This window comes from Thermobia domestica, chromosome 2 (assembly GCF_964235325.1).
Source record: "Thermobia domestica chromosome 2, izTheDome1.hap1.1, whole genome shotgun sequence".
Taxonomy (NCBI): domain Eukaryota; kingdom Metazoa; phylum Arthropoda; class Insecta; order Zygentoma; family Lepismatidae; genus Thermobia; species Thermobia domestica.
Window position 1 is genome coordinate 292264844 of NC_137455.1, and position 14976 is coordinate 292279819.

General features: G+C 36.4%; 1 protein-coding gene across 3 annotated transcripts in view; it reads left to right on the forward strand.

The window, feature by feature from the left end:
• The window catches only part of LOC145678577 (uncharacterized), a 74928-nt gene that overhangs the window by 10666 nt on the left and 49286 nt on the right, over positions 1 to 14976 (forward strand). For 2 of the 3 annotated variants that reach the window (XR_014130407.1, XM_081748888.1), the window contains exon 3: positions 12590 to 12751. The exons of the other annotated variant lie outside the window; for it this stretch is intronic. Coding sequence is in view for 1 of the 2 variants with exons in the window: in XM_081748888.1 (XP_081605014.1) it covers positions 12590 to 12751 (162 nt within the window). In the remaining variant the exon portion in view is untranslated. The remainder of the gene's footprint in view (positions 1 to 12589; positions 12752 to 14976) is intronic. 3 annotated transcript variants of the gene reach the window in all.

Here is a 14976-nt window from a genome sequence, read left to right on the forward strand (position 1 = left end):
GTAAGCCATTGGCTCAAGCCGGCACGGTTGGATGAACTGTTGGCTCGGCTCACTTCTCAGTTCGGCTCGGTGGTAACTGAGCCGGAAGCCGAGCTGCTCTAGCCATTGACAACACTACTACTTGGAGCCTGATAAACACCGATTTGAAAGCAGTAGAGAAAACACCTCATCTCCACTCGCAAAATACTCATGAGAGATTGTTCGGGGTAAGATGATGGTCAATGTTTCATGAAACTGAGGGCATTCTTGTGAGATAGACTCTAGCAAACGGTGATACTATTGAGAGCTATTAAGTGAAAAAATGTGAGATCGTCGTGAAAACCTATCTAAAATGGTTCTGATACACCAAGATAACATACAGTCCATAGGTGTAACCAGCGCCGTAATTTAGATTTTTTCTGGAGAGGGCAAGCATTAATACGCATATTAGGGCCCCACAGAAAAGTTGTTTTTCTAATTCTTGGGCCCCTTCTATCTATCTTCCCCTTACACCTTATGGACCCCCGGAACCTGTGGGCCCTTCCGAACGGCAAGGTCTGCAGTTTCGTTAGTTGAGCCCCTGAGCCCGTTTCATACATGACAAATTAATTAAGGGGACAATATTGACAAATCTCAAAGCCATACTAATACATATTATTTCTAGGCCACCTAAAAGTAGATTTTTTTTTTTGCTGAAATGAGCCCATATTCTTTTGTGTTTATTTACCTTTTGTTTGCTGTTTTGTTTATATAATGTAGTGAACCTGTTTGATGCTTTATTTATAATTTCATGTTCGTATCGTATATGGAGTAAAAAAAAAAATTGTCTTAAAATGGGCCCCCATCGAACGGCGGGGAGCTTCCCTGGAAGGGGCAGTTGCCCGATGCCCCCCACAATTTACGGCCCTGGGTATAACAACAAAGTGGAAGAAAATAAAATGTCTCACCAAATTTAGTACCCTTAACCTTTTTTTCTATTTCCTTTTTATAATAATAATAATAAATTTCATTTTGAGTTTAGGGCCCCTTTCAGCAGCGAGACTAGGCCTATATGAGAAGTAAACCTACAGCTTAACGTAGGACCCGAACCACATGAACTCCCACCGGGAATCGAACTTGGGTCTTCCGCACCAAAGATGCATATAATAATATTTGATTTTGAGTTAAGGCCCCTTTCAGTAGCGAGGCTATATGAGAAGTGAACCTACAGCTTAACGTAAGCGTCGAACCACATCGGCTTCCGCCGGGAATCGATCCGGATCTCCCACGCTAAAGACGCGTATAATAATGAAGGAGGTATTAGGGCTGATAGTGATCTCCTGGAAACTAGAACTCCGGATTTATTTTGAGGTTTACGAAAATCATACGGATCGATGCAAGAAGTAATTTGCACTAAGGAGGAATCACACTGGAATATATAGAAAAGGTTTTACACCTGTACACCGTATTTTTGGATAAATTACAAAGTTGTCCATCACCTCCGTAATACATATACTATAAAAGTGTACGGCACAAATAAATGAAAAATTACAAAATGAAAAAAGTAAGAGCATCGAGTGGGATTCGAACCGGGTTCAAAGGAACTAGATCCGCAGAGAAAGCAAGAACTTAACACGAATGGCTATCGAAACAACTATGAAATTCCATTCCTATTTCATGAATAGAGAACGAATTTCTTAACAACTCCCCCTCCCTTTATTTAAACGAATATTGTTGTCGAAAAGCGTGTGTGCTTCACTTACAACCAAGTTTTCTGCATTTACCAAGTACTATGATGTTCTAAATGTATCATTACATTAAGTTATAAGAAGAGAACTGAGTATTTCAAACAGCAAACTGTGAGGTGTGTTGAGAAGTCTCGTTATTTTTTTTTCTTTTGACTTCCCCTACCATTACGTCGACTGCGCTGTTGCCAAACCTACAATTTTAAGGGACTTAGAAAAATTCGGGCATGCAATTATATTTTGGAGAAGTGTACATAAGTTCCCGGAATATTCCCATTTTTGGGACTCTTCTCGGGAATATTCCCGTAAAATATCTTCCCGGGAATTTGCCCATCACTAGCTACGCTGTGTGGAAAAGCACCATCATCTTTCTCCAGAGCATCAAGTATGCCAAGGTTGCTAAATGAGATATTGACCTACTGATAATGGTGGAGTCCGAACTACTTTTTCATTCAACGATACCTCCCACCGGGGTATCAAACACGGGAGCATGCGCACCAAAGACAAGGTGCTAGCCAGTAGCCAAGCGGAAGAACGAAGATTTTCTTGACACAGATAGGCATCTCCACATGCACATTATAAAAGTTAGCATGCATAATTACAAGAACAAGTGAGGGAGCTCTTTGCCCACCTAATGAGTGACCACAGATTATATGGAGAAAATAATTTGCCCTCACTTCCCTTGTGCATATACAGGCTAAGGCAGTGACTGAAAAAAGGCAGTAGTATTATCGATGTATTCTGCAGTGAAGAGTTCACACTTTTAAATCACTTTCTGTATGACAGAGTAAAAATAAATAAATACAATTATCCTAATTTTGGCTTCGCATCTTCCCCTTGGCAACTAAAGTTGCCATGTGTATTTTTACATCTCTCCTACCAAACACAGTGGACACAAATTCTCAGAAACTAAAATACATAATAAACTAAACCTTTCTTCACCAAAATTAAGAAAATAACATACCGTTAACTTGTCTTCAAATGATTGTATACTTACATCTTTCAAATCAACCCAGTTAAATCTTTCTCCACAAACCACATTGCACTAAAAAATAATGTTAATCTAGGAACTAAATATCACACAAAGAAAATGCAACAATGGTTTGACGAAACATATTTCAAGCTTATTTCAAGGTTAAAAGCAGCAGTTACAACCCATGAGTTTCAACGCGAAAAATTGCCGTGGCAACTTAATAAATTGGACGCAATGGGTTAACACACTTGATTCACGGTGAGAGAACTAAAATTTCGGTATTGACTAATTTTAAGGGAATTGGAAAAGCTTCTTTGTTAGCTGGCCCAATACTTTCTGCGTAATTCTTGTGGAGAAATAGGTTCTTCTGTTCTTGTAGTGATCTTTGACCTACTGAACTATTTCTTACTTGCACATAAAAATTACAACAATAATTTGCATGTACTAATTTTGCAGATGAAGATGGAGGTTCAGGATTTTTAAATGTGATTATATTTCTTGATTCGAGTTTCTTGTATACTAGCTGAAATGTCTGTTCTTCGCACGAGGAGAATAAATATATGCAAAGTACCTAAATTCCTTCCCTTCCCTTAGGATACTCATAGAGGATGAATTTAGACTTAAAACTCGATATAATGTCACGATCCATCTCGTGGATTGGACAGTAGTATCAGTCGTTTTCGATTATTTTTACATGTCACTTTCTCCCCATCCCACCCGGGCTGAACTTCAACGCCATCGAATGTCACTATTCATCTCAGCAACCACAAGAAATATGGAGTAAACACTAATATCGGTCTTTTTCGCCTCCTCCGCCAGACTCCTCTGAGTTTACAGACTTGCCCCAGCACTATTAAAAATATTGTGATTTCGTATCTTCTGTGTCCTGATTTTAACTTTTGAGTGGCATCCTATGTTTGGACAGTAAGGAGGTTGCTGAACCTGTCCAATACCATGTTTTTCCAGGAAATCCTTGGCTAGATGAAATATGATTAGTAGACTGCAGCAGTATCATGATGAATGAACCGTCATCACTGCACGAAGTGTGTTCTCGAACAGTATCCCATAACAGTCACGTAAAGTTTCTTTATCAGAGTTGTCCTTGAAGAATGTACTTACATTAGATAAAGCTCTGGTAGACAAAAATGTTGAGTTTTCTTTATAAGGTAGCATTTAGATAGTTGAAGTCTGTTGCCTGTGTGTGTGTGTCTGTGTGCGGGTGTGGGTGGTAGGGGGTTGGTTTTGTCCCTCCCTTCCCTTGTCCTTGTTTACTTCTGCCCATTTTCTTAATTAAATAAAAATAAGAATCATGAAAAAAGGCTGAAGAAGATAAAATTGCGATGCTGACAGCCCGTTTTTGTTAAATTCTTCAGGTGCCAAAACTGAAGAGGCGCGTCTGAGAGAAAAAAAAAATCTTTGAAATGAGAATATTGTTCCACGTATCTCACAACTTCATTGTCAGCAGCCTTCGTTATTATTTTAGTTGTCTCTGATTGCGTCACAAAACTTCTGACATTTAATACAGCTTATTAGGTCAAGGCGTTTCGTTATATTCACTCGAAATACTAATGGGTCAATCACAGATTATACATGCAGTTTTTACGGCTGCTGAATATCGATTGCAGGGTCAAGCGGACTCATAAAAAATTAAAAATAAGCACCGTAATTCAAAATTATATGGCGACCTGGTCTCGTCCCGCACACTGCAAGTACGTAAAAGAGAACTAAAAATAAGATCTAGTGTCATTTGATCAGAGCTCTAATAGTTAAAATAAATAATTGGAGATTACGAATGTAGCTCCAAACGAATAGGTTAACATTAAACTAAATATTCTACACCAAATAGATATTAGAAAAAAAAAAGTAACGCTACAGATTATCAATAACTGTAAATGTTAAAAAGTCTTATGATTCAGTTGAGAGATATCAAATCCGAATAACTTTCCGACAGCGTACGTGAATTTAATGTATTTTTTAGATTTTACGTTGTATTTTTTTCTGTTGTTTAGACTAAAGGAGACTATAAGAAATGAGTAAAATGATAAACGTTGTTATATAAGTACAAGTAAGTTGTTATATAAGTCAATTATACAAGTAAGTTGGCCAGCTAAATCTGTGCATGACAAATGTATGAAGTTGTGTTGTATTCATAATATTAATTTTAATATTTTCCAGGAAACACTTAGATTATTAATATACGGAAGTTAGTATATCTTTTTTAGTGTAGATTTCTCTAGAATATAATAGCTCTGGATTGAAGAGAAAGCTGTGAACCTTTCACCCTTTCACGTTCCAGCGGGGCAGGAAGCCATTATGTAATTTGCTTCTCTACAAGACAAGCGACATTTTTTCTTTCTTTCTTTTTACCTTATATACTTGATATTAGGAAGAGAAGTCCCAGTAGCTGGCTGTTTTTACATTAACTCAAAAATTTTCCAGAACTAATTCCAATGGCCACGAGATTCTGAAGACATATTCGCCAAGTTCTACAGTTGGACATCTTCTGACATGTTTTCCGGTCCGAGAGGTCATATCTGCCTTAGTGACTAACTACCTTCAGTCGAGTAGTCCCGTAATATCTATAGTAAAATTACAAATTCCGAGTTCGAAACAGTCGTGGTCGCTACCAGAACCAAAACTAAGAACCTCCAATGCCCAATTTCCATAAATTAACCCGCACACACACTATATATATATTTGTGTGTGTAAAATAATAGTAATGCCTGAATACTCAGGGAAGAAAGGCCGCGACTGTCTTTCTCACTTAAAGTTATAGGAGGCACCATGTTTGGGTTACCTCTTAATAATTATATTTATATGCAGGGTGTATGAAATGTTCGTGTCTATAGGCCACTCTGTTACGAGTAAACATACGAAAAAATGGAAAGAGAAAGTTGTTAGAAATTGGGAGTTTTCAGTCTAAGATGGCCTGATTTTTCCAATCCCAGCAGTCGTTTTGGTTCATTACTGGTAAGACGTCCCATGTTAATTGAAAAAGTAACGTTTCCAGTTCAGAAGGCTGTTTGAAGTAAACGTAACGACAGCAAGAATGACACGGTTGAACGTGCACGTTGATGTATGAGGGAACCTGCAGCATCTGAAATCAGTTTCCCAACAATGCTGTATTTCTGGTATGCTGAGGGCCCAAGGGAATAGCCTGCTGAACTGGCAACATTGCTTTTTTTTTTCTTCATTTAACATAAGATGCCTTATCAGTGTGGAACCTAAACAGGTGGTGCGATTGAGAAAAGCCACCATTCTAGATCGAAAACCTCTTATTTCCATCTACTCTACTTTACTTTCTCTTCATTGTCTCGTTTCTTTACTCATAACAAAGTTTGCCTGTGGCCCTGGAATTGTAATACACTCGGTAGAAATTGTATTTTATCCAGAAAATTTCCCAACCAAACCTCTGTGAAATTGACTTCCCTTATGTGTTATATATATTTTGACAATGTATGAAATGTAGCGCGAGGGTAGTCCTCATCTTTAGTGAGATAAGCATTTTTTTATATTTTTTTTTCGTAGACAATGTAGATCCGACAAATAGGGTTGTCAGAATGAGCTGAAGATAAGCACGAAGACTAGTGGCATTTGTGTGTTTGGAACGCAAATTTGAAACAAGATTTTTGATGTTTACCATGTTGATACCGTTACTTCTAACACTTACAACCGCTAACTACTAGCAGTGCCATTGCTACAAACTAAACTTTACTGTGCCGAGCGAAATAGAAATATTGATTATTGACACCTATCTTATTATTCATATTTTTTGGAACTGCTAGCTACATGAAGAAGAGTCCGTTTTTTCGTTACCTTTTCGTGGAAATCTGTGACAGGTCTTTTCAGGTCCATCTGAACATAAAGGGCGTGGGTGGATAAGTATAGTGAAATGGTTCCTGATGAATGTTAGGACGACAAGTGGGTGGTATGTAGGTATCCCCAAGATACATTTTTCTCTCACACTTCAAACCTCAATGGTTCATGAGAAGTGGCGCAAAATCGGAAAAGTAGGATTAATTTATTTCTCGAGAATGGCTCGATCGATTTTGTTCAAACTTGAATGTATTAGGTATAGGTATACAATGGCTTCGTCTAAAAATAATAATAATAATAATAATAATAATAATAATAATAATAATAATAATAGCTCCCCCGACCATTTCCCCCTCAAAAAAAAGTTTGATTCAATATTTTGAGTCTTTTTGGACCTATGATGGTCTGGGAGCACAATTATGAAAAAATAAATTTTAGATGTTGCTTTAACCCTACAATCACATATATTTTTTTCCAAAATTGTATCATGGGTACGCCATGGTCAAAATTAGCCAAAACCAACCATATACACCTATAAGGGAGAAAATGCAAAAAGAACAGCTATTGATTTAGCTTTAGCATATTTGCTACATGGATGAATGAGAAATCACACCTAAAAAGCGCCAAACTCACTGAGGCCCATTTGATGGCTTGTGTCGTCCCCATCCCCATTTTGAGCCAAAGTGAAACTGTTGATATTGGTGTTTATTTCTTGTCACTCAATCAGCCTGAACATGAGTATGAAGTTAAAATTGTCACCCCCCGCCCGTAAGTATCCCATTTGAGAATGGCTGAAATTTCAATGTGAGTGTTCATATATATATTAAAAAAAATCAATGTTATCTATACCTACAATGTCCAATTAAGTGAAATAATCTCAGGTGGAAAGAGAATAACCATCGACTACAACATAATGTAATGTAACCTTTGTTGTAGTGTCTCTCATAGTTCTTGGGAGGGAAATAAGTAGAGTAGTGAAAAACTGCATAATTTGAATAAAAGGTATATTTCATCCAAGAAATAGAAGAAAATATAATGCAAACGGAAAGTAAGTTACATGTAAGAAGTACAAGTGTTTCAATGTGTGAAACAAATAAGGATGAAAAGAACATTGTACTTAGTAGTGTAGAAAGGGATTGTAGTATGTACTTCAGTCCTCGTCACTGTTTTCATTTATGACCACGCAAATGTTGTTGTGATCGAATATTTCGCTCAATATTTGTTCTGGTATTGGTATCCTCGACAAATATCTCTCATAACTTAGATGATAAATAATGGGTGCAACATGGGAGCAAGAGCCAACTGTTAGCAAACAGTCGTATCAATATCTAATGACACTTGTAACCTTCCGTATTTGGTTTTAGATGAACTATTTGTATGACTTGCGTTGCGCATATCTTGAATGTATTGTCGTTTTCAATATCTTGTCGTTATCTTTAGCATACTGTATATTAATATTACCTCGTTCATCCAACATGTCAGACAAATAACATATTGCCTGTTTATAGTGGAAGGATCTACAAAACAATCTTTTCAAATATTTTTCGGTTATTCGAGGAAAATCCTGAAGATCCTGTGAAGAAATAGATGTAAACGGAAGTTCTCTTGTTCGAAATTTCTTCTATTCAACAAAGGCGGCAAAGGTGTTTTTGTTTCGTGAAGTTTTCGCAGATTTCGTGATTGCGGAGTAGTTTTCATCTGGTATCACGTATGGAGAATTTATTATGTAGAGAACTAGCAGTTCTATAATACGGGCCGATACTATCATTTCATTGTCAAATATTTTATCCAACAGACAATATCTTTATTTCAGCATTCCATGTGTAGCTTCAACTGCCCAACGAATTCTTGTAACAATCTTATATCATTTGCTTCTGCAGTGAACAATTGTGATGTTTTGCCTTTAAATGCAAGCATAGGAACTTCATAACCTTTGTCCTCAATATAAGTTTTACAGGGTCTATATTTTGATCCATTGACTACTAATTTAACAATTTTTATGTAGATGGGAGGTCTTGCTCCCCAAGAAAAATCGCAACAGACGTTCCTGACTGTTAGTATTCCTTTTTTCGCGACAAATTCACACAATCACGGATTCATTGCTTCGTGCTTGTTTTAAAGTGACAAGGGTGTTCATTACCAAATAAATTGTTCAGTATTAACAGTTTCACTATATCCCAAACTATGGATGGGGTCTCCATAGGCCATCAAATGGGCCTCAGTGAATTCGGCACTTCAGGTGTGATTTCTCACTCATTCATTAGCAAATATGCTAAAGCTACATCAATAGCTGTTCTTTTTGCATTTTCTCCCTTATAGGTTTGGTATGGTTGGTTTTGGCTAATTTTGACCATGGTGTACCCGTGATATAATTTTGAAAAAAAAAAAATATGTGATTGTAAGGTTAAAGCGACATCTAAAATTTATTTTTTCATAATTGTGCTCGCAGACCATCATAGGTCCAAAAAGACTCAAAACATTGAATCAAATTTTTTGAGGGGAAAATGGTCGGGAGGAGCTTTTAATTTTTTCAGACGAAGCCCTTGTATGCCTATACCTAATACATTCAAGTTTGAACAAAATCGATCGAGCCATTCTCGAGAAATAAATTAATCCCACTTTTCCGATTTTACGCCATTTCTTATGAACCAATGAGAGTTGAGGTTTGAAATGTGAGGGATGAATGTATCTTGGGGGTACCTACATACCACACACTTGTAGTCCCAAGATTCATCTGGAACCATTTCACTATACTTATCCACCCATGCCCTTTCGGCGCCACAAGTTCTGTTGACATTCTGTTTCTAGCATCTGACCATAAAGATTTCATTACACTAACCTCGCATTGATTAATATAACGAGAGTATGCTACATTAAATTGAACATGTTTGGTATGTCTACTTTCCCGAAAAGCACATTCCATAATTTATATTTCAGAATAGAAAACTCATTGTACAGTCCATTTCCATAGAAACTAACTCTTAAGTTTCATCCCTACCTTTGATAAATGATTAAATGTTGTTGCTGCGTGATAATTCAAGCACAATGAAATAAAATAATAATAGTTAAACGTTAAACCCAGCCTTTGTTACAATAGAAATATAATCCTTGTAAATAACTAACAACAGCAAAATACAAGAAGTATATATATATATATATATATATATATATATATATATATATATATATATATATATATATACGAGGGGAAGTCAAATGAAAACCGTCATTATTTTTTTAAATATTATTTATTGGTCACACAGGGTACAGAAGTAAATCACTTTTCAACATAGTACCCTCCTCGTTCAATGCAAGTCCGCCAGCGCTTCGGAAGAGCCTGAATACCTGCAGAAAAAAAGTCTTTTGGGCGACGGCGCAACCACTCGTGCACCGCGTTGCGTACCTCTTCATCGGAGTGGAACTTCCTGCCGCCACTCCTTGCTCGCTCGCTTTGTTTCAGGCTGATGGTAATGCACCCATGTTTAGTCACCAGTGACGATTCGTGACAGGAAGGCATTACCGTCACGTTCAGCACGCCACAAATGGTCTTCGCACGCATCAACACGTCGCTGTTTCAGTTCAGGCGTCAGTTGTCGGGGCACCCATCTTGCAGACACCTTATGAAACTGGAGAACATCATTCACAATATGATGTGAAGATCCATGACTCATGTATACACATGCTGCAATTTCATCTATTGTCACACGGCGGTTTTCCAAAACGATGGCTTCAACGGTGCATGTGGCTAGTGGGGCTGCCATTTTGGAACTGTTGTTGCGCCGGTGTTTGTGCATCTGCCGGCTGCTGCCACCTAGGAGACATCCGGCATACTATCGTTAACAGGCATGCCAACTTACAGCTCACTGGCGCCATATGCAGATTTTTATTTCTACTTTTATGGTTTTCAGTCGACTTACCATCGTATATATATATATATATATATACAGTCGCGGATCCAGGATATGATCAAGGGACGGGCTAAATCATAGTTTGCCGCTTTATGCAGTGTAAAGAAAGTAGGATTGAAGCCCATTTTATCCAGTGTATACCTCAGCGTCAAGGGATCTGCGCCTATATACAGGCTGTTTCAAAACAACACCGACAACGTTTGGGAGGTGATTCCTGACACAAAGATAAGACAGAAACTACAGACCATCTTGGGTGCACAAATGCTTCCTTTCGGAATTATAGGCTGCCAAAAACATGAAAAAGTGAACTTTAAAGGTCCATAGCTCCAAAACTATGGAACCTACCGTGTTCGGGTCAAGACTTCACTGAGGAACTAGTATATGCCCTATCCAAATATCGCAAGTTTCAGAATCCTGCCGTACTTCCGTAACAATTTTTATGGAGGTAGTTGGAGAGTATTTCAAATTATATGCCCGTAGCCAAACTTCGTCTGTAAAAATTGTTTCGTGAATACCTTAGGATTCTGAAACATATATTTTTGGATAGCCCTCATATTGGTTCCTAAGTGAACTCTTGACCCGACTATGGTAGATCCCATAGGTCTAAAGCTATGGTCCTTTAAAGCTCTTTTTTTTTTATGTTTTCGACAGCCTATAACTCCGAAAGGAAGCATTTGTGCACCCAGGTTGGGCTATACTTTTTGTTTTACTATGGTGGCAGGAATCACCTCACCTCCCAAACGTTGTCGGTGATGTTTTGAAACACCCTATATATATATCGGGTGTTCTATTAATGGCGCCCACGGACAACAGAACGCTAAAATAAAACTGTAATGTTATATAATGGTATATTCTCCGAGACCTCCATCAGCCACTATAGATAATGAAAAGTTTCAGTATGATAGAACCATTAGCATTGCTCTACAGATCTATCAAATAGTTATATAGATTGTTAAACTAATAAATGATACTAGTGGCAAAGTCGATTAACTTCAATTGTCATCTCGCAAGAATCGATCTAATTATTTGATGGATTGGTAGATCTAGTCTATGTTTCTTTATCTGCGACTTGCCACATATTGCAATTCGCATCTCCAGATACAATTATATATATATATATATATATATCTTTCGCTTTATTTTGACTTTTAAAATAGTGTTTTGTAGTCCGTGGACGCCAGTTTTAGAACACCCGATATATGCAATGTAGAGGAGCAATAAATTTAGATAATAAAAGTTGTGGAGAGAATATTAACGGCGTAAAGTGTGTAATATTACCCGATTTTAAACTGATATGAAATGAAAACTTATAAAAACATAATTTTGCTTTTTTTTTTTTTTTTTTTTTTTTTTTTTTTTTTTTTTTTTTTTTGCTGTGTGTCCAATTGAAACGTTTGCGTTAGCTGGCAGAGGCAGAATCAGGTTAAGTGTTTTCCTAAAACCTAAGTTTTGATAAAGTACCGTATATGATGATAGTGCAAAAATAACAGTAAATAATGGAACCAATGGAGAAATTCAGTATAATAATCAAAAGAAAATAAATGTATGATTTTTTAGAACAGTGGTTCCCAACCTATGGGGCATAAGCTACTGAAAAAATAAACTGAAATTATGAAAAAAAAACATTCAAAACATTATAAAAGCAACATTTAAACAATTTATAACTGACTTACAAGAAACCAAGAATGTATACTAAATTATCTTATTTCTAATCACTATTTAACGTACAAGTATAATGCCGTACAAACTCAAAATAACTATTAAGTAGGAACTGTGGTTTAGTTAAGAACAAAGCCGGAAAAAAATAATACTGCACTACAAGCTATGCATAATTCTTGCTGAAAAAAAATTAAATTGTGAGAATATTGTTATTGATATTATTATTATGGATTTGAAAATTCGATGCTACATCTGAAATCTTAAGAGTCAAACAAGAAAGCACGTGTAACTATCGAGCCTGAAGGAGGGGAGCAAGTATGAAATGATTACGAATAGAACCGCCAGGTAAACGAGGTTGGGAACCACTAATTTAGAACATAAAGACACTCTATCGAAACATTATTGAAGCTTGAGAGAGCTACGCATCTGTTTTAGTGCTTTCAGATTGTGTGTGTTCCAAACAATAACACAAATACGTCCTATTTTGATTTTCTCATATTAAATACTATATCAATCTTTCTTTGTTGCAGATGCTTACACTATGGCATGCTGTCGCTTATTAGTATCAGTTTCAATCAGGCATTGTTTGAACTTTCAAGAATATTGCTAAGTCTAAGACAAAAGAACTGCGAACTGTCCTTATTTTTCAAAATGACCTCTTCTTTTACTTTCTGGGCCCATTGCTCTGTATGGTAAGTAACATTTGATAGAAGTTTAACCTTATATCTGTGTTGGCTTTTAATCTAAAATTCTCTTTAAAGATAGTGCCAGGAGAAGAGATCAGCCCTTTTGAGAAAGTAGCATTTTCGTTTGGTAAATAATTTTTCAGAGTTTCACACTTTTACCATTTATTATTTCAAACGCTTTAAAAAAGATACCAAACAAATAAGTTAAAAAAAAAAAAGTCAGGATGTCTGTTACAAATTACTCCATTCTGTAGTCTCTACTGCAAACTTTGATTAAACAATATTTTACTTCACCAGATTCTACTTTCCCTTCATAATGTTAACAGTTTTCATGTTTACATCCTATACATTGTGTTATATTATTATTATTTTAAATACACACTTGTATGATGTTCCCCATAAATACAGTAAGGATACTACGTGATTCAAATGTTATTTTGTTCTTCATCCATTCTTTTGCTTTATTTTCAAAGAATAATATCAGTTGCCTGCGTAATGTTCTAATAGTATAAAATACAAAGCATATTTAATGAAATAGTTTTGTTGTCGATATGTTCCAGATTGTCACTAATACACATTCAATAAGTTTTAAGTTTTGCATTTTCCGTCCTTATGCGGCTCCGAGGATATTGTGCAGTAACCTGAAATCGTATAGTACTGCTGTATTGTGTAAAGAACTAAAAACAAAACAGTTGGACAGTTTGATTCATTTTTAAAATCAAATTGCTTTAAATTCAATCAAATTATTAATTCAGCTATGCAAAACTTTTAATCTTGAGTGTACATTCTTAGATGAACTTGTGTAAGCCATTATATTCACTTTGTCATTGTAAATTAACCAATAAAGGTAAGACTAGTGTTCCTTTCTTTCCACATCACATTCCTTTCCACATTGCAAGTGCTTCCTAGTTGAACGAACACTTGCGTCAACGTCCCCTTTGGACAAAACTACAGGAGACACGTCTGATCGTAGTAGTCGTGATGAATTTCTTAGTGAACTTTGGGTGGACAAACATCTTGTGCATTGGTTTCCTCGGGGTTCTCCTGTTTCCTCCCACTTTTTCCATTTCACCATTTCATTCATTTCTCATCATCATCGTCTTCTTTATCTTAGCCGGCATAACTGTAGGACGTAAAACTTTGATTTCATTTTATTTTATTTTACCTTCTATCTAACTAGTCTGATTTATTAATCGAAATCTGTTGTTTAATTTATGCTAAACATAACTTCCTCATTTATAAGTTTGTGTGAGATATCACTTTATTCCCATTTACGTCCCTTTATTTAAGATTTTTGTAATAAAGTAGCTTTAAGTCAGTATCTAAATCTGAGCTAATAGAACTGATGCTCGCACAGGCACATGCTAAAGAGCGCACCTGCACATGGTGAAAGATGGGAGATATTGATATGGGCTCCGAACCATGACCAAGATTTGTATCCGGTGCAGTTGGCGGGTGCTCAGACTATCATGCAACATCAACCCTCACCATATTGGCGGTTCCCCTCACACTGTCAGCTTCAGGAGACCTGGGCTTCAGAACTACACCACATGCGAAATCAGTTATGATACTGTTTACCTTGAGGACGAATTGTTCAACAACAAATAGCACTTGTAAACTGACTATTTGTTATATGTTGCAAGCAATAAATAGTTACGATACTTTAGTTTCTCCAATATTTTGGGGAAAAAGAGAGAGAGAGAGGGGGGGGGGGAATAACGACATGGATGCAGAAACACCTGCCATTTATTATTTGTTTAATAAATGGCTTTCCCAGAGGCGTTCAAGTTTAAGAGACACTTTTATCTCTGCAAAGCAAATGAAAAGTAATCACTAAATGAGATTATATTTGAAAACACCCTTAAAACTTTAAGGTAACTTCTAAGAAGGACTATGCTGCAGATGATAGTTGTTGGTACGAACTGGAACTGAGACTACTTAAATTTACAACGTTGTAATTCCATGACGATGTTTCTCAGAAAAATATATTTTTCAACCTTGAACTAATCTTATAAAATTTAATCTAAATAGAAGAAAAATAATTCCTGCTATCATCAGGTTTACAAGATAAAAAGAGTTTTCTAGCAAACTAGGGAATTTGGTGGGTAGTTTTTCATTTATTGGTAAATGTTCATATTAAGCATAATTAGATTATTTAGTTGTTGTTATGTATGATGGAAATATAAAAGATACCAAAAACATACATCTTCATAGTGAAAACCCCCTTCCCC